The 20,536-nt window shown below is 40.4% G+C and overlaps 2 protein-coding genes across 3 annotated transcripts in view; both read right to left on the minus strand.

Moving 5' to 3' along the window:
* mfsd10 (major facilitator superfamily domain containing 10) overlaps positions 1–2,331 on the minus strand; it is a 28,577-nt gene extending 26,246 nt beyond the window's left edge. The window contains exon 1 of the mRNA XM_062025086.1: positions 2,174–2,331. The gene's annotated coding sequence lies outside the window, so the exon portion shown is untranslated. The remainder of the gene's footprint in view (positions 1–2,173) is intronic.
* Positions 2,332–2,704: 373 nt separating this feature from the next.
* Positions 2,705–20,536, minus strand: part of LOC133632581 (zinc finger protein 462-like) — a 29,471-nt gene continuing 11,639 nt past the window's right edge. For both annotated transcript variants that reach the window (XM_062025069.1, XM_062025068.1), the window contains exons 5-10: positions 19,555–19,668; positions 19,240–19,480; positions 12,968–13,110; positions 12,668–12,891; positions 5,238–6,033; positions 2,705–3,021 (exon numbers count right to left, since the gene is read on the minus strand). In XM_062025069.1, the coding sequence (XP_061881053.1) occupies positions 2,900–3,021; positions 5,238–6,033; positions 12,668–12,891; positions 12,968–13,110; positions 19,240–19,480; positions 19,555–19,668 (1,640 nt within the window). In that variant the 3' untranslated portion in view covers positions 2,705–2,899. The remainder of the gene's footprint in view (positions 3,022–5,237; positions 6,034–12,667; positions 12,892–12,967; positions 13,111–19,239; positions 19,481–19,554; positions 19,669–20,536) is intronic.

The following is a 20,536-nucleotide window of genomic DNA, read 5'->3' on the forward strand; positions in this document are numbered from 1 at the left end:
TTATTATGGTCTTACCTTTACTTATAAATGAAGTCCATGCGCCGCTGTTGTGCTGGACAATGCACCCCCGCCGTAGAATGCACCCCCTGACGGGAGTGTTATATCAACTAAAGCCCACACTTAAACTTTCCACGTGCAAGATTGAATCTATTCAAAAAAGTTATTTAATAAGAAGCCAAAAAGTGCAAAAACAATAATGTTCGTGTTGGAGGAGTTGTGAATGAATGAAATATGAAATCCGTGCTGCAGTCTGCAGGTGTACCTAATGTTGTGGCCCAGCAGTCAATCACAACTCCTCCAACACGAACATTATTGTTTTTGCACTTTTTGGCTTCTTATTAAATAACTTTTTTAAATAGATTCAATCTTGCACGTGGAAAGTTTAAGTGTGGGCTTTAGTTGATATAACACTCCCGTCAGGGGGTGCATTCTACGGCGGGGGTGCATTCTCTACCACCACGAGGCGGGATTACTGCGAGCCTCAGCCAGTGCGTCTTCGCAGCCGTTTTATGATTGCTCAGCACAAGAAACACGTTACACACATACAGTTGTTGACAAAATACACTGTACATTATATACCTCAGCTAACTAAACTATGGAAATGTATTATATAATTCATATAGCAATACGGTCTCACTGCACAGCAGGCCAGCAGTTAGCCGAGTCCGCAATCCATGGTGAGGCACAACTGAGTGACGAGCCTCAACTGGCTGCTGATCACAGCAAGTCTCTTCTCAGTATTTAAATGGAAAATGTGAAAATTCAGCGATTTTGAATAAAAATAATCTAAAACTGGTGAAGTTAAATGGAAAATAAGTTTATAGTATAATCACTGGATACATATAACAATTTAATTAATTTTTTTTCTTTTTACATTTTTTTTTTTCCCCATGATGGCACGTGAGGCCCCGCCTGACCTGCCACCACGTCACTGCTGTGTACCTACACCCTGTCCTCCTCCTGTCTAGGCCTGCTGTGTGTGTGTGTGTGCGGGTGGGTGGATGGATGGGTGGGTGCGTGTGGTACACAGAACATCAATTTCCACACTTCTATTAGCCTCGGGTCCAGTGGACCCTGACATCAAATGCGTAGGGGGGATGTATGGTGTGTGGTCATTGAATATGTATTCTGATATATGTTCTTCACAGAAAATGAGCCGAAGTCAGTGAGTCTCTGTTTCAAAATTTAATTAATTGTATCATTTTTCTTTTAATAAATAAATAAATGATAAATGGGGTGTACTTGTATAGCGCTTTTCTACCTTCAAGGTACTCAAAGCGCTTTGACAGTATTTCCGCATTTACCCATTCACACACACATTCACACACTGATGGCGGGAGCTGCCATGCAAGGCGCTAACCAGCAGCCATCAGAGGCAAAGGGTGAAGTGTCTTGCCCAAGGACACAACGGACGTGACTAGGAAGGTAGAAGGTGGGAATTGAACCCCAGTAACCAGCAACACTCCGATTGCTGGCACAGCCACTCTACCAACTTCGCCACGCCGTCCCTATTTAATAAAAAAATTAAAACGTGTCTCACAGACCCCAACGCCACACAAGGGTTAATCAGCCTGACCTAAGCCTGAGGTTTATGTGTTCAATAAATAACAATATTTGTTTTTAACACGTTTAGATCATTTGACATAATTATTGAATATGAATGAAATCAAGACCAGGATTACAGTGTTAATATTTTAGTGAGCCCCGGCTCGCTCTGTAGTGGAAAAGTTGAGGCCCTCGGACAAAAAGGTTAAGCATCACTGGACATCTGTTGGCTGAACACATTCCCACAAGTGTAAAACAAAGTTAGCCTACATGAAAAGCTCCACTGGTTTTAGGGATCCACAGTAAAAAATGCTTGTCAAAGATCGTCTATTTTAACCGAAGCACTTGATTGTTTTCCTCAAGTATGTGAGGTTTAGTCCACTTAGTTTATGAACCAGGAAACAAAAGTCGCAAACACGTAACTGTAAAGAAGATTGTACACGGGGAGCTGAGTATTTAATCCGCGTGTTTTGTCTGAACAGAATGTTTTAAATATAAAAACATTTGTAAATATAATTAAAGTTGTATCGACCACTTCCGCCTCTTGTGAACGTCATTGAGCACCCCCCCCCCCCCTCCTTCGCTCACAGATTTAAACCAAGCTAGCAAGCAGCGTGGATATACTTACATTATTTACATAAAATGAGGAGAAAACTCTTCTTCTTCTTAGTTCTTCGCTGGTCCTTCTCTCAACGTGCCATTATTAATAGTGAAGTCGGTACCAGGAAGCGGTGTCGGTTTACATTCGGATGTCACACTGGTGTCGTAACAACACGTTGGTGAAATGAGGCGTTCACGGCATCCATTCGAAGCTCGGATCGCCCGAGCGCCGCGTCGACTGATCCGCGAAACCAGACGCAAGTAAAAATGTAATAACACAATTCAGTTTGTTAAATAAAACACCAAGACTTTTTAAAAAAACAAACAAAAGTTTTTTATTTGCAGGATGTGAGACGAGACAAAGTTACAAATGTACTACAGTACTTGAAAGCAACAATATCACTAGACGTTTTGGGAGTTTTGTCCAAATGTTGGAAAAAAATTAAAAAATATCACGTTTTTATTAGTTTTTTTTTTTTTTTTTTTACACAGTAGTACACTTGTTTATCACAAGAGGATCCTAAAACGGAGAACTAAATAAACATGTCAGACATTTAGCGGCTGTTTTCCAAGCTTTATTTATTCTACTGAAGATAACGTAATATCTTACATTTAAAAAAAAACAAACACGTTCTTTTAGAAAATGTTTAAAATGTAGAAAACATTTTAAAGGCGGGACATCTGAAATGTCTTTCGGTGTATTAGAAATAGTGTTTCGATACTTTGGGCCTGTTTTCATGGACTGGAGGGCTTTTCACATCCCGTGGCGAGCGGCGTGGATCTCCAGCTCCGATTTGCTTCGGAGGTTTCGTCCGCACAACTCGCAAGGGAACGTCTTCTCCTCGGGAGCAGCGGCGTCCCCCATCTCTGACGCACCTGCATCGAGAAAGAGGGGTTTTATTAGAGGTGAGGGGTTAACGAGGCAGCCTTTATTTTGAAAACAATATGTATTAATAGTGCTACTCTTGTGTTAGAGGTCCTATATTATTAAAACAAGATGTCCATAGCATCTTTGAGCACTAAATGTGATCAAAACAAGCCTACTTTCCATTATTTAAAGCGTTTTTTCATTCATGTAACTAGAGATATCCGATAATGTCTTTTTTGCCGATATCCGATATTGTCCAACTCTTAATTACCGATTCCGATATCAACCGATACCGATATATACAGTCGTGGAATTAACACATTATTATGCCTAATTTTGTTGTGATGCCCCGCTGGATGCATTTAACAATGAACAAGGTTTTCCAAAATAAATCAACTCAAGTTATGGGAAAAAAAATGCCAACATGGCACTGCCATATTTATTATTGAAGTCACAAAGTGCATTATTTTTTTTAACATGCCTCAAAACAGCAGCTTGGAATTTGGGACATGCTCTCCCTGAGAGGAGCACGAGGAGGTTGAGGTGGGCGGGGTGGGGTTTTGGAGGGTAGCGGGGGGTGTATATTGTAGCGTCCCGGAAGAGTTAGGGCTGCAAGGGGTTCTGGGTATTTGTTCTGTTGTGTTTATGTTGTGTTACGGTGCGGATGTTCTCCCGAAATGTGTATGTCATTCTTGTTTGGTGTGGGTTCACAGTGTGGCGCATATTTGTAACAGTGTTAAAGTTGTTTATACGGTCACCCTCAGTGTGACCTGTATGGCTGTTGACCAAGTATGCTTGCATTCACGTGTGTGTGAAAAGCTGTAGATATTATGTGACTAGGCCGGCACGCAAAGGAAGTGCCTTTAAAGGCCTACTGAAATGAAATTTTCTTATTTAAACGGGGATAGCAGATCCATTCTATGTGTCATACTTGATCATTTCGCGATATTGCCATATTTTTGCTGAAAGGATTTAGTAGAGAACATCGACGATAAAGTTCGCAACTTTCGGTCGCTGATAAAAAAGCCTTGCCTGTACCGGAAGTAGCGTGACGTCACAGGTTGTGGAGCTCCTCACATCTGCACATTGTTTACAATCATGGCCAGCAGCAGCGAGAGCGATTCGGACCGAGAAAGCGACGAATACCCCATTAATTTGAGCGAGGATGAAAGATTCGTGGATGAGGAAAGTGAGTATGAAGGAGAACAGGGCAGTGGAAGCGATTCAGATGCTGTGAGAGGCGGGTGGGACCTGATATTCAGCTGGGAATGATTAAAACAGTAAATAAACACAAGACATATATATACTCGATTAGCCACAACACAACCAGGCTTATATTTAATATGCCACAAATTAATCCGCATAACAAACACCTCCCCCCTCCCGTCCATATAACCCCCCAATACAAATCAAACACCCCCACAACACACTCAATCCCACAGCCCAAAGTACCGTTCACCTCCGCAAAGTTCATACAGCACATATATTTCCCCAAAGTTACGTACGTGACATGCACATAGCGGCACGCACGTACGGGCAAGCGATCAAATGTTTGGAAGCCAAAGCTGCGTACTCACGGTAGCGCGTCTGCTATCCAACTCAAAGTCCTCCTGGTTGTGTTGCTGCAGCCGGCCGCTAATACACCGATCCCACCTACAGCTTTCTTCTTTGCGGTCTCCATTGTTCATTAAACAAATTGCAAAAGATTCACCAACACAGATGTCCAGAATACTGTGGAATTTTGCGATGAAAACAGACGACTTAATAGCTGGCCACAATGCTGTCCCAATATGTCCGCGCAATCCGTGACGTCACGCGCAAACGTCATCGTACCGAGACGTTTTCAGCAGAATATTCCGCGGCAAATTTAAAATTACACTTTACTAATCTAACCCGGCCGTATTGGCATGTGTTGCAATGTTAAGATTTCATCATTGATGTATAAACTATCAGACTGCGTGGGCCTTTAAGGTTTATTGGCGCTCTGTACTTCTCCCTACGTCCGTGTACACAGCGGCGTTTTAAAAAGTCATACATTTTACTTTTTGAAACCGATACCGATACTTTTGAAACCGATACCGATAATTTACGATATTACATTTTATAGCATTTATCGGTCGATAATATCGTCAGTCCGATATTATCAGACATCTCTACTAATAACCTAATACAAGTCATTATTAATTCATGAAGGAACTTCTACCAAGCTGAAGGAAGCACTTACCTCCAAAAACTTCTCGGTCCTTACTTTTCGGCCCAAGCGTCTTTCCCCCTCGTTCTTTCTCCTGAAGTTCCTCGAGCTTCCCTCGTCTCGTCTTCTTATCCTCCTCGTCCTGTCCTTCCTTCGGTGCGACGGGGCTCCGTTCCCCCTGCAGGCATCCTTCATTTGCCGTTGCCGTGCGTCCGTAAGAGTCGCCCAGCTTCCTTTTGTCGTCTCTGGTGCTTTTCAGTGAGACATTTTCCCTCAAAGGACTGCAGCCTCCGTCCACTTCCCGCTTGACGTCCTGGAAGATGACCCGACGCACGCTGGTGCTTTCCTCCTGCCGCGCGTGGAGCTTGCCGTCCTCATCCCGCTGCAGGATGTGGCGCAGTATGTCCTTTTCCACACGCGCCTCCGCGTTCAGCGTCTTGTCCTGGAGGGACTTCAGGCTCAACTTGCCAGATTCGTGGCTTTCTTTGGAGCTCCCTTCCGCGTCCTCCTTTCCTTCTTCTTGTATAAAGCTTCCGTGCCCACTTTGGAGGTCAGAATTGTTCTCTGGTTCTTCTGGGTTTGTCCTAGACGACCCACTCTCCTCCTCCTGCATCTTCTTATCTTTACAGATGCTTTTCTCCATCCTCACAACATCCTCTGCAGGCTCACTAGAGTCTCTCTCCTCTGTTGCTTGGTTGGAATCTGTAAAAACATCCTCATTTTCCACGCTGGACCTCTCTTCTTCTTCTTCCTCCTCCTCCTCCTCGTTGCCCTTCATCTCCAGCTGGTCCAAATTGACCTGGCCCACAAGCTCGTGGTTCCTGACAACCTGCACAAACAAGAGAGCATCAGCTTAAACTGAGATTCGCTGGGGAAATTGTGCTTAGATGCAAAACAATTCCACATATTTCCAAAAATAAGGCTGGTTGATACATCACAGCAAAGCATAGCAAGCCCCAGATACAATGCGAATTCAGCGGACTCAACAAGTAAGCCAAATAAAAAAAAATGGGATCACCACTTTGATTCAGTAAAGATGTTAAAACTGATCCAATGTGTTAAGTTAACCGAACAAAACAACATGATAGCTTTTGTGTTATAGGCATGGTTTGTAATATTACTTTTAAAAAGTAATAATCATAGTTACTCGTTACCTTACCAAAAAAAGTACATTGAATTACGGAATTATTCTTTAATAAATAAATAAATTACTAGGGAAAGTAATTTAAAAAAAAAAAGACTTCAAATAGCTGGCATATGCAGTTGAGAGACGTTTCATGAGAGCAGAGTGTGTGCACGCCTTTAAAGGGCGATGCCTGTTGAATAGAACAGTGTTTTTCAACCTTTTTTGAGCCAAGGCACATTTTTTGTGTTGAAAAAATCCGGCAGAAATCATTAAAAAACGAAACTCAGTTGACAGTAAAAATTTGTTGTTGTATATGACTTTAAACCATAACCAAGCATGCATCACTATAGCTCAGGGGTCGGCAACCTTTACCACTCAAAGAGCCATTTTGGCAAGTTTCACAAATTAAAGAAAATAATGGGAGCCACAAAAAAAAAAAAAAAAATTAAAATGAAAAACACCGCATATAAAGCTTTAATTGCTTTGTGCTATGTTAACCAGGGGTCTCAGACACACGCACCGGCACGCACTTTAATATGGAAATTTGATGTCAGTGCGACCCGCGAGATTTGAATCAATGGCGCTTGATAGCGTCATACTTGCTAACCCTCTCATTATTTCCGGGAGACTCCCGAATATCAGGGAGTGATGGCACTGCTTTTGGCGCCCTCTACAGCCTGCCCAAACAATGTACCTGCTCGGCCACATGTAGAATGCAGCTTCAGCTTGCTCATGCAAGTGACAGCAAGGCGTACTAGCTCAGCAGCCACACTGCTTACACTGACGGTAGCCGTACCGTATAAAACAACTTTAACACTGTTACGTTACAAATATGCGCCACACTTTGAACCCACACCAAAAAAGAATGACAAACACATTTCTGGAGAACATCTGCACTGTAACACTACATAAACACAACACAATAAATACCCAGAATCCCATGCAGCACTAACTCTTCCGCTCAACCGACGCACGGAGGGGGGGGGGGTGTTTGTGGTAGCGGGGGTGTATAATCTAGACCGGAAGAGTTAGGGCTGCATGGGATTCTGGGTATTGGTTGTGTTGTGTTTATGTTGTGTTACAGTGGGATGTCCTCCAGAAATGTGTTTTTCATTCTTTTTTGGTGTGGGTTCACAGTGTGGCGCATATTTGTAACGTAACAGTGTTAAAGTTGTTTTATACGGTACGGCTACCGTCAGTGTAAGCTGTGTGGCTAATGACTAAGTATGCTTTGCTGTCTCCTACGTGTGCAAGTAAAAGCTACATACAACATGTGGCCGGGCTGGCACGCTGTTTGTAAATGCTATAGAGGACTATTACTGCAGTGCAATTAGGGCATGCCCTTAATTTAGTAATTAGAGTGAAAATAGGATTATATTTGCCCTGGGAGTTATCTAGGAGAGGCACTAAGTCTCCTGGTAAAATCGGGGGGGGTCGGCAAGTATGCAGCTGAGCCGCACCAGAGTGGTCAAAGAGCCGCATGCGGCTCCGGAGCCGCGGGTTGCCGACCACTGCTATAGCTCTTGTCTCAAAGTAGGTGTACTGTCACCACCTGTCACATCACGCCGTGACTCATTTTGAGTTTTTTGCTGTTTTCCTGTGTGTCGTGTTTTAGTTCTTGTCTTGCCCTCCTATTTTGGTGTTTTTTTCCCTTTTTTTGTATTTTCCTGTGGCAGTGTCATGTCTTCCTTTGAGCGATATTTCCCGCATCAACTTTGTTTTAGCAATCAAGAATATTTCAGTTGTTTTTATCCTTCTTTGTGGGGACATTGTTGATTGTCATGTCATGTTCGGATGTACATTGTGGACGCCGCCTTTGCTCCGCAATAAGTCTTTGCTGTCGTCCAGCATTCTGTTTTTGTTTACTTTGTAGCCAGTTCAGTTTTAGTTTCGTTCTGCATAGCCTTCCCTAAGCTTCAATGCCTTTTCTTAGGGGCACTCACCTTTTGTTTATTTTTGGTTTAAGCATTAGACACCTTTTTACCTGCACGCTTTCCCCGCTATTTCTGACATCTACAAAGCAATTAGCTACCAGCTGCCACCTACTGATATGGAAGAGTATTACACAGGTTACTCTGCCGAGCTCTAGACAGCACAGACACTCAACAACAACACATCATTTGCAGACTATAATTACTGGTTTGCAAAAAATATTTTTAACCCAAATAGGTGAAATTAGATAATCTCCCACGGCACACCGGACTGTATGTCAAGGCACATTAGTGTGCCGCGGCACAGTGGTTGAAAAACACCGGAATAGAATATGGCTTTATTGTCTGTTTCTACATGAAAAAACTGAAATTTGTCTTTGACACGGCTTCGATCACAAAATTAAAAATGTACACACAGTAATTGGTATATACTGTATCTTACTGACAGGATGCAGTGCGTCTCCCATAACAATGTGACCTCTGACTATGTTAAGGTAACGTGCGGAGTTCCCCAGGGTTCGGATCTTGGCCCTGCACTCTTCAGCATCTACATGCTGCCGCTAGGTGACATCATACGCAAATACGGTGTTAGCTTTCACTGTTATGCTGATGACACCCAACTCTACATGCCCCTAAAGCTGACCATCACGCCGGATTGTAGTCAGCTGGAGGCGTGTCTTCATGAAATTAAACAATGGATGTCTGCTAACTTTTTGCAACTCAACGCTAAGAAAACGGAAATGCTGATTATCGGTCCTGCTAGACACCGACACCTATTTAATAATACCACCTTAACATTTGACAACCAAACAATTACACAAGGCGACTCGGTAAAGAATCTGGGTATTATCTTCCACCCAACTCTCTCGTTTGAGTGTTACTAAAACGGCCTTCTTTCATCTCCGTAACATCGCTTAAATTTGTTCCATTTTGTCCACTAGCGACGCTGAGATCATCATTCATGCGTTCGTTATGTCTCGTCTCCATTACTGTAACGTATTATTTTCAGGCCTCCCAGTATGTGTAGCATTAAAAGATTACAGTTGGTACAAAATGCGGCTGCTAGACTTTTGACAAGAACAAGAAAGTTTGATCATATTACGCCTATACTGTATATACCTTTACATACAAACCCCGTTTCCATATGAGTTGGGAAATTGTGTTAGATGTAAATATAAACGGAATACAATGATTTGCAAATCCTTTTCAACCCATATTCAATTGAATGCACTACAAAGACAAGATATTTGATGTTCAAACTCATAAACTTTTTTTTTTTTTGCAAATAATAATTAACTTAGAATTTCATGGCTGCAACACGTGCCAAAGTAGTTGGGAAAGGGCATGTTCACCACTGTGTTACATGGCCTTTCCTTTTAACAACACTCGGTAAACGTTTGGGAACTGAGGAGACACATTTTTGAAGCTTCTCAGGTGGAATTCTTTCCCATTCTTGCTTGATGTACAGCTTAAGTTGTTCAACAGTCCGGGGGTGTCCGTTTTGCTATTTTAGGCTTCATAATGCACCACACATTTTCAATGGGAGACAGGTCTGGACTACAGGCTGGCCAATCTAGTACCCGCACTCTTTTACTATGAAGCCACGTTGATGTAACACGTGGCTTGGCATTAATAAGCAGGGGCGTCCATGATAACGTTGCTTGGGTGGCAACATATGTTGCTCCAAAACCTTTATGTAACTTTCAGCATTAATAGTGCCTTCACAGATGTGTATGTTACCCATGTCTTGGGCACTAATACACTCTCATACCATCACAGATGCTGGCTTTTCAACTTTGCGCCTATAACAATCCGGATGGTTCTTTTACTCTTTGGTCCAGAGGACACGACGTCCACAGTCTCCAAAAACAATTTGAAATGTGGACTCGTCAGACCACAAAACACTTTTCCACTTTGCATCAGTCCATCTTAGATGAGCTCAGGCCCAACGAAGCCGACGGCGTTGCTGGGTGTTGTTGATTAACGGTTTTCGCCTTGCATAGGAGAGTTTTAACTTGCACTTACAGATGTAGCGACCAATTGTAGTTACTGACAGTGGGTTTCTGAAGTGTTCCTGAACCCATGTGGTGATATCCTTTACACACTGATGTCGCTTGTTGATGCAGTACAGCCTGAGGGATCGAAGGTCACGGGCTTAGCTGCTTACGTGCAGTGATTTCTCCAAATTCTCTGAACCCTTTGATGATATTACGGAGCGTAGATGGTGAAATCCCTAAATTCCTTGCAATAGCTGGTTGAGAAAGGTTTTTCTTAAACTGTTCAACAATTTGCTCACACATTTGTTGACAAAGTGGTGACCCTCGCCCAATCCTTGTTTGTGAATGACTAAGCATTTCGTGGAATCTACTTTCATACCCAATCATGGCACCCACCTGTTCCCAATTTGCCTGTTCACCTGTGGGATGTTCCAAATAAGTGTTTGATGAGCATTCCTCAACTTTATCAGTATTTATTGCCACCTTTCCCAACTTCTTTGTCACGTCTTGCTGGCATCAAATTCTAAAGTTAATGATTATTTGCAAAAAAAAAAAATGTTTATCAGTTTGAACATCAAATATGTTGTATTTGTAGCATATTCAACTGAATATGGGTTGAAAATGATTTGCACATCATTGTATTCCGTTTATATTTACATATAACACAATTTCCCAACTCATATGGAAACGGGGTTTGTACATATATATATATATATATATATATATATATATATATATATATATATATATATATATATATATATATATATATATATATATATATATATACCTATACTGGCTCACCTGCACTGGCTTCCTGTGCACTTTAAGGTTTTACTACTTACGTATAAAAATACTAAAATCTAGCTCCATCCTATCTTGCTGATTGTATTGTACCATATGTCCCGGCAAGAAATCTGCGTTCAAAGAACTCCGGCTTATTAGTGATTCCCAGAACCCAAAAAAAGTCTGCGGGCTATAGAGCGTTTTCTATTGGGGCTCTAGTACTCTGGAATGCCCTCCCGGTAACAGTTAGAGATGCTACCTCAGTAGAAGTCCAGAAATAAAGTCCAGACTCAAATAAACACTCTTACACCATAAAATACATAGTAACACACATATTAATCAAAATATATAACCATTCTTCCAATTCTGAATATATCGTGTATTTATTTGTTGGAGCTAAATACGAAGATATAGAGCTGTATTACCAAAGTTATATTGTATATATATTAGTGCAGTGTTTTTCAACCACTGTGCCGCGGCACACTGGTGTGCCGTGAGATACAGTCTGGTGTGCCGTGGGAGATTATCTCATTTCACCTATTTGGGTTAAAAATATTTTTTGCAAACCAGTAATTATAATCCGCAAATAATGTGCCGTTGTTGAGTGTCTGTACTGTCTGGAGATCGGCAGACTTACCACGTTACACTCTTCCATAAAAGTAGGTAGCAGCAGGTTCGTAGATGTGGGAAACAGCGGGAGGCAGTGTGCAGGTAAAAAGGTGTCTAATGCTTAAACCAAAAATAAACAAAAGGTGAGTGCCCCAAAGAAAAGGCATTGAAGCTTAGGGAAGGCTATGCAGAACCAAACTAAAACTGAACTGGCTACAAAGTAAACAAAAACAGAATGCTGGACGACAGCAAAGACTTACTGTGGAGCAAAGACGGCGTCCACAAAGTACATGACATGACAATCAACAATGTCCCCACAAAGAAGGATAAAAACAACTGAAATATTCTTGATTGCTAAAACAAAGCAGGTGTGGGGAATAGCGGTCAAGGAAGACATGAAACTGCTACAGGAAAATACCAAAAAAAAAGAAAAAGACACCAAAATAGGAGCGCAAGACAAGAAGTAAAACACTACACACAGGAAAACAGCAAAAAACTCCAAATAAGTCAGGGTGTGATGTGACAGGTGGTGACAGTACACCTAATTTGAGACAAGAGCTATATTGATGCATGCGTGGTTATGCTTTAAAGTCATATCCAACAATTGCGACAACAACTTTTTATTGTCAATATCGGCTGCTGAGTTTCAGTTTTTAATGATTTCTGCTGGTGGTGTGCCTCCGCATTTTTTCTATGAAAAAAATGTGCCTCCGCATTTTTTCTATGAAAAAAATGTGCCTTGGCTCAAAAAAGGTTGAAAAACACTATTAGTGGGTCATTGAAGTAGTGTTTATTTTACTCATTTTTAATTGAATAATAGGAACTTTGTAAATAGGTTGGGAGGTGCACGTCTTTGACACAAGGAAAATGTAATGAGCAGGGTAATCTTATATCCGGGTCAATACAATATACGCCATACAAGTAAAAAATTGTATGCAAAAAGCGATCTGATATTTGAACATGATGGAAATAAAACTAACACATCCAAAGTACCCGGTCCCCCACAGTACTCACTTGATGCTTACTGCACAGGTGGGCCTCCAAGTTGCTCAGCTTCGAGCAGTCGAAGTAGCACAGGCGACACCTGTAGGGCTTGACGTTGTCGTGCTTGGCCACGTGCGAGCGCAGGTTTTCGCCGGTGGCGCTCGTGTACGTGCACTTGTGACAGCGGAAGACGACGCCGTGGAGGTAGCGCGAAAGCCTCGGGCGCCGCACCTCCATGGGGACGACGCGTTCCTCTGCGGAGATACATTTTCAAAAAATGAAGAGCAGGGATCCGAGAGATGTTGTAAACGGGTGCGGAAGGTCACGTACCACGATGCAACAGGACGTGGTCGATCATGTTGTTCTTGCTCTTGGTCTGGTAGAGGCAGAATGGGCAGCGGACACTGTCGTGGGAAGGAGGTTCTTTTTGGACGGTGGAATGATCCATCTCCATGTGCATCTTCAGGGTTTTCCTATTAGGACACAGAGAGGCGAAAAGTCGTCCTTAAATTGTCAAGCAAATGTACTTATATCTAAAGCATTGGGAGAAGCTTCCTTCTGACAGGCTGATCCCCTGCAGCAATGCTGGCAGCACTCCATCCATCCATCCATCCATTTTCTACCGCTTGTCCCTCTCGTGTCTATTTTCCATACACATGACGCTAAGCGTGAGCACTTAACTTCTTTTATAGACTAGGGATTAGGGCTGAACGATTTATCGTTTTCAGATCGAAATTGCGATTTCAGAAGTCTCAATCTTGAGATCGTGAAGGCTTCGGTTTTAGACGAACGTTATTTAGCTCTCCTGGCTGACATGTCTGTTGTGTATATGCAGCCTGCTCGTGCTACTCTCATGCCTTGTCAAACTCACCAATCAGAAGTGGTAAACTACTTGTGAGCAGGGCATGCCGTCACGCTAACCAATCAGAGGCGGCCATTGACGAGGCTACCGCGTACACGCCCACTAACAACTTTGGTGAAGAAACAAACGTCCTGGAGGAAATGGCTGCTGCCGCCGGGTCAGAAGTGGAGGAGGATTTAGTTTTAATACAGAAGAAGAGCAGCACGTCTGTCATTTGGGACTACTTCGGTTTCGAAACTTCAGATGTGCATCAGAAACAGGTACTTTGTAAAACTTGTCGGGCCAAAGTCGCCACATCCCAAGGCAACACGACTAATTTATTCCGGCACTTGAAAAATCACCACCGGCAGTTACACGACGAATGTATGACCAAAAAGTCCGGTGAAAAGTCAACCCCGAGCGATTCAGCCCATTGTAGCAAACATACCACAATTACAGCGTCGTTTATTACCAGCCACCAGTTCACCATCAGAAAGATTGTTTAGTGCTAGTGGCAATGTTGTCACATGTCAGCGCTCATGTCTTAAACCATCAAAGGTTGACATGCTAGTTTTCTTGACCAAAAATCTGTGAAGAGTGATGTAGAGATGTCAGGGAAGCAAGTATTATTGTTAAAGTACTTTTTAGATTGTGTTTGTTCTGCACTTTACCCTGACTTGTGGTGTCAGTTTTTGTAAAAAAAAAAAAGATAAATGCTAGTTTTCAGGAATATTATGTTCTATTGTTAACAGAATAGATGTGCAATATTTGGGTGCTGCTAAGCGGTAAATGAATGACCCACCTATTTTAATGTCTGACATATTTTTCAGAAGGGCAGAGGTTGGGTCATTTTGTTTTTGTAATAGTATTTTCTTTATTACCATTACTTTTCAATTTCACTTTAAAATATTGTTCAGGTTTCTTCCAGGGTTGAATAAAGTACTTGAATTGCTGCTATAGATGTTGATAGGCTAGCTCTCTTGAGCCATAAAAGACTGACCTACCTACTTGAGTATAAGACTGTTTACATAAGGTCAGAATCCTTTTTTTCCTTTATTGAAGTTGTTGAATTTTGTTTTTCTTATTATATATTAAGCATTGCTTTTTGTGTTGGAATTGTTTTGTATTTTATTTAACTTAAACTTTTTTATTTATCTTAACATAATTAAGGTTTTTGTACTGGTTTTAGTTCTTTAGTTTTAATAACTGCTGTTGGTCAAGAACTTTGGAGAATGTACATGCATGTTTCTTAATAAATACATGTTTGAAGCAATTCTTACCTTTTAGTATTCATCCTTGCATTACATAGCATTTAATGTTTTCATGGTATATCATTTTTTGTCATGTTTTAAATCTGTTACTGTTACTGAAGCTTGATTTGAAAAGAAATCGTGAGTCAAAATCGAAATCGCAATTTCTGTCAGAAAAATCGTGATCAGATTTTTTCCACTAGGGATGATGCTCGAAACCGGTTTTCCCAGTTGTTCGATAAGAAAAGAACGGAGTCCTCACCCTCGAATCCCTTTCTGAGAACCGGTACCCGTTATCGAGAACACTATAGTAAAGAAAAGGAGTTGGTTCTTTAATCGAATCCCTGGGAACGAATCCCAAATGGGCAATGTTATGCCCATTTGATTGTAGACTCTTACTGACACCTTGTGGCGATATGAAAATACTAGGCGTCATTAGTCTGGCCACTTCCGGGTTGGCGAGTCAGTTCGGTTCATGAGACAATTGAGGAGTAGACAAGTTGTGTTAGCTCTTACAAGCCTTGGAAAAGATAAGTCTGTAAGTAAACTGTTTAACTTGTTTATGTAACTCAATATTAAGGAGGAAAGTGGTTAAATTTAAAACTAAGATATTTATTGAAAAACGATTTGTGTGCACAGTTTCAATGGATGATTTGAGGACTTAAAATGGCTGCCGGTCGTGTATTCCCACCATCGAAATAGTTTCAACACTCAGAAGTATTTGTTTGATGATAGTACTGTATTAGGGATGTCCGATAATGGCTTTTTGCCGATATCCGATATTTCGATATTGTCCAACTCTTTAATTACCGATAACGATATCAACCGATACCGATATATACAGTCGTGGAATTAACACATTATTATGCCTAATTTGGACAACCAGGTATGGTGAAGATAAAGTCCCTTTTTTTTTAAATTAATAAAATAAAATAAGATAAATAAATTAAAAAAATTTTCTTGAATAAAAAAGAAAGTAAAACAATATAAAAACAGTTACATAGAAACTGGTAATGAATGAAAATGAGTCAAATTAAGTGTTAAAGGTTAGTACTATTAGTGGACCAGCAGCACGCACAATCATGTGTGCTTACGGACTGTATCCCTTGCAGACTGTATTGATATATATTGATATATAATGTAGGAACCAGAATATTAATAACAGAAAGAAACAACCCTTTTGTGTGAATGAGTGTAAATGGGGGGAGGGAGGTTTTTTGGGTTGGTGCACTAATTGTAAGTGTATTTTGTGTTTTTTTATGTTGATTTAATAAAAATAAAAAACCGATACCGATAATTAAAAAAACGATACCGATCATTTCCGATATTACATTTTAAAGCATTTATCGGCCGATAATATCGGCAGGCCGATATTATCGGACATCTCTATACTGTATATTTGTGTGAAGCTAATATTTAAATATTGTGTATTAAATTTGAGTATGTTAATTGAATCACATAGCTTATACATTTGTCATTGTGTGTATTTCAGTTTAAAAAAAATAAAAAATAACAGTCCAGTGCAAGACAAAAGTAAAGATAGGAAAAGACAAAGCAAGAACAACAACAATAAAGAGCCTAAATGGATTAATCTGCTTCGGAACTTTATTAGACGTCTTGGATTGTTTGTTAGCTGTCTGCCTGTGTGTGTAGTTAGTATGTTCCAATAGCAGCAGAAGTGCACTTTTTGGAGAGCTGTATTATTTTCAGTTTTGTGCCCAAGGGACTGATTTTATTTAACACTATATTATTATTTATACACCTATAGTGATCACAGAGACAGGTTGTTTTTGTGTTTTTTGTATTTGTTTTTCTGAAAAACCCCACTTAATATACTTTGGGTAACAACATTCAATATTTATTTATTTTATTTTTTTTAGGGGGGGTAAGAGTCAATATTTATTTATTTTATTTTATTTTTTTCTTATAAAAGTAGGAGAAGTTAAAGATGGGTACCTTTCACATTTACACTGATCTGGTACTCAATGGTACCAATTTTTTTTACTTTTTATGTGTGTGTTCATATCTTAATAGTTTTATGATATAATACATGTATTTTTTTTTATTTAACATTTAAGTTAGCTAATTATGACAACTGTGCTGTCCAGTTTCTTATATCTTGTTTTCTTAAAACTCCTGGGTCTCATTTGCAAGTTTTATATACCGTATTGTTCGAAGTATAAGTCGCTCCGGAGTATAAGTCGCACCGGCCGAAAATGCATAATAAAGAAGGAAAAAAACATATATAAGTCGCACTGGAGTATAAGTCGCATTTTTGGGGGAAATTTATTTGATAAAACCCAACACCAAGAATAGACCTTTGAAAGGCAATTTAAAATAAATAAAGAATAGTGAACAACAGGCTGAATAAGTGTACGTTATATGAGGCATAAATAACCAACTGAGAACGTGCCTGGTATGTTAACGTAACATATTATGGTAAGAGTCATTCAAATAACTATAACATATAGAACATGCTATACGTTTACTAAACAATCTGTCACTCCTAATCGCTAAATCCGATGAAATCTTATACGTCTAGTCTCTTACGTGAATGAGCTAAATAATATTATTTGATATTTTACGGTAATGTGTTAATAATTTCACACATAAATCGCTCCTGAGTATAAGTCGCACCCCCGGCCAAACTATGAAAAAAACTGCGACTTATAGTCCGAAAAATACGGTAGTAGATTTTGCATGCAGTTGCCATTCCATGATGTTAGATGCCAGCGGCCGGCAAAGTCGTGTATAGAGTAAGGGCAACAAAACGAGAGGTGCCTTGTTTGGTACCTCAGGCGGGTGCGGCTGTGCACGGAAACATGCAATTGAGTCACTCTGACATTAGTTTTCCTGACGAAATAAACCAAAATAACAAGTCTAAATATAGTTCTAAATATACTCCAGCTCATAAACTTACAGTAAAACATGCTTTTATTTTGTCAAAGTATAATTCTGGGGAATTTTTGCGTCCGTAATTGATGCACTCCTCCGCTGCACTAATGCAGTGTTTAGTGACCAGCAGCTCTCTAACATGCTTCCACCTGGCGAAAATACACAACCAAATATATACATATTACCCTTATTTTGCCAAAATCCTTATTAGCTTTGGACCAACAATTACGGCGAAATTATGACTTTTGGGTTAAGTATGTCAACTGTGGTGTCTGCCTTCAATGTATTGTTTGTAATCACTGTGCTATATATGCCTGTGCTTTTACTTTTGTGATTATTTTTTTGTTTTGCTATGGCGAGTCATAGCTTCCTGATTTCATTATCACCATATTAACTTGAATACTGAACTAATGCTGTGTTTTACTGCAATATTTACTAGTTTGGATTGGAGTATTGGTGACACATGCATAAAAGATACAATTTTGTAACAAGTTTTGTCAGGCAATGTGTATTAATTCACTGTTACTGAGAATTAGATATACCACGTTTCCCATGTATATGTACAAAAAACTGTTATTAGATTTCCAACCTTCACTTCCCATAAATTTCTTCTTTTTGGGTTGTGGGGAAGCATATGCAATTGGTTCCCTCATTTTTTTGCGAACGGTGGATACCCATGCCGCACAACTCTTCAATTAATTTTTTTTTATAACTTATATATAGCTGCGTAACATGGTACCCTGTAGTCAGGTGACTGCCTTCTGACCAATCTTAAGGAGATCGCTTGAAACCGGGTTGTCCATCTATACACGACAATGGGCTTAGCCAGGAAGTAGCCAGCTGTTTGATTGCAATATGCATGTTAGTTGCAGTTTTCATGACCAAACTTCGAGGTGTTTAAATCGCCAGGTAAAATCCATCCATTTAATGGCAAATTAATTGTACAGTACAGGCCAAAAGTTTGGACACACCTTCTAATTCAATGGTTTTCTTTATTTTCATGACTATTTACATCGTAAATTGTCACTGAAGGCATTAAAACTATGAATGAACACATGGAGTTATGTACTTAACAAAAAAAAAAGGTGAAACAACTGAAAACATGTTTTATATTTCTAGTTTCTTCAAAATAGCCACCCTTTGCTCTGATTACTGTTTTGCACATTCTTGGCATTCTCTCGATGAGCTTCAAAAGGTAGTCACCTGAAAGGGTTTTCCCTTCACAGGTGTCATAGTTTTGATGCCTTCAGTGACAATCTACAAGGTAAATAGTCATGAAAATAAAGAAAAACACATAGAAATGAGAAGGTGTGTCCAAACGTTTGGCCTGTACTGTACATTGAGCTAGCATATTTTGAAGCAGTGGAGCCTTACTGTACTTTCGAGCGTTTTCTATCAGGCATACTTCCTTTGTTGGCATAAAAAACTGCAACATTACGGATGAGCAACCAGACATGACGTCACAGGTAAAATCCAAACATGGTACCATTTGATTTTACGGGTAGCAGCAACGGAATTCGGTCGCTACCTATAAAAGTACCAAATTCGGTACCCACCCATAGGAGTAAGAGGAACATGGCTTTGGACACATCTAGACCCAAACAGCAATGTCTGACCTTAAGCCGGTGAAGAAGTCGCAGTCCGTGCACCGGAACAACTTCCTGCCGTGGCGACTCATGTAGTGTCGCCGCAGGCTGGCCAAACCCTCGGAAATGAAGCCGCAGTACTCGCAGTGAAACGGGCCGCTGTCGCTCAACCTGGTGGTCTGCATGTTGGCTTCGGTCGAGGCTCCGTTTTGCGCCATCAGGCTGAAGTGGCTCAGCTGGCGCTGCACCTCCGGGGGCTCCAGATACCAGTCTGTACAACAGATACACATGCATTGGTTAAGATTATATAATAACAGCATGACATTAACATTATGGCGGACTTGCCTTTAGTCCGCCCTTCATTTTTTGGTGGGAATTGGTCGCATGAAGGTAGGCGATCCTTTTCGGTGCTGGGACTCTCCTCCTGGTTGTCGGTGTCAGTAGTCTCTATGATGACATCTGGACATGCGACCCAACACGCAGCGAGGAACACACACAGTTAAATATCATAGTGGTACTTGTAAAGAAGACACTGCAAAAATAAACGGGATGGCCCAATAACATTGTTGGCTTTGATTTCGATTATATCCTGATCCAATAGTTTGACAAAAGATTATAGAACTAAAAATATTTTAGAGCAAATAACTAAAACAAGCACGATAGCATATTTATAAAGCTGATCAGAATACATTTAAAATGTGCTATTATTGTTGTAAATCAGATGATGTACTAAATGTGGTATTGAATGCTACATACAATTGTTTTGATGTGGCTAGTGCACAATAACCAAACAAAAACAATTGGCTTCCATTTAAATAATTTGGGTTTCGCCCTCAAAGCCTTCCTTTATCCAGAGACTTACTTCCTGCGTTTGTAAACAATAACAAAAACCAACAACAATAAAGATGTTGTAATATAGGAACAATAAAAAGAAAAATATAGATTGAATCCCTTGAGTATTGTTTATATACTGATACTATACTAGGTATCGATAGAATCGACATCTGAATCAATCACCCCTACTTTACATTAAAGGCCTACTGAAAGCCACTACTACCGACCACGCAGTCTGATAGTTTATATATCAATGATGAAATCTTAATGTTGCAACACATGCCAATACGGCCGGGTTAACTTATAAAGTGCAATTTCAAATTTCCTGCGAAACTTCCGGTTGGAAACGTCTATTTATGATGACGTTTGTGCGTGAAGTCGATGGTTGAAACGGAAGTATTCGGACACATTGTACCCCAATACAAACAGCTCTGTTTTCGTCGCAAAATTCCACAGTATTCTGGACATCTGTGTTGGTGAATCTTTTGCAGTT

Source organism: Entelurus aequoreus, linkage group LG17 (assembly GCF_033978785.1).
Source record: "Entelurus aequoreus isolate RoL-2023_Sb linkage group LG17, RoL_Eaeq_v1.1, whole genome shotgun sequence".
In the NCBI taxonomy this organism is placed as follows: Eukaryota; Metazoa; Chordata; class Actinopteri; order Syngnathiformes; family Syngnathidae; genus Entelurus; species Entelurus aequoreus.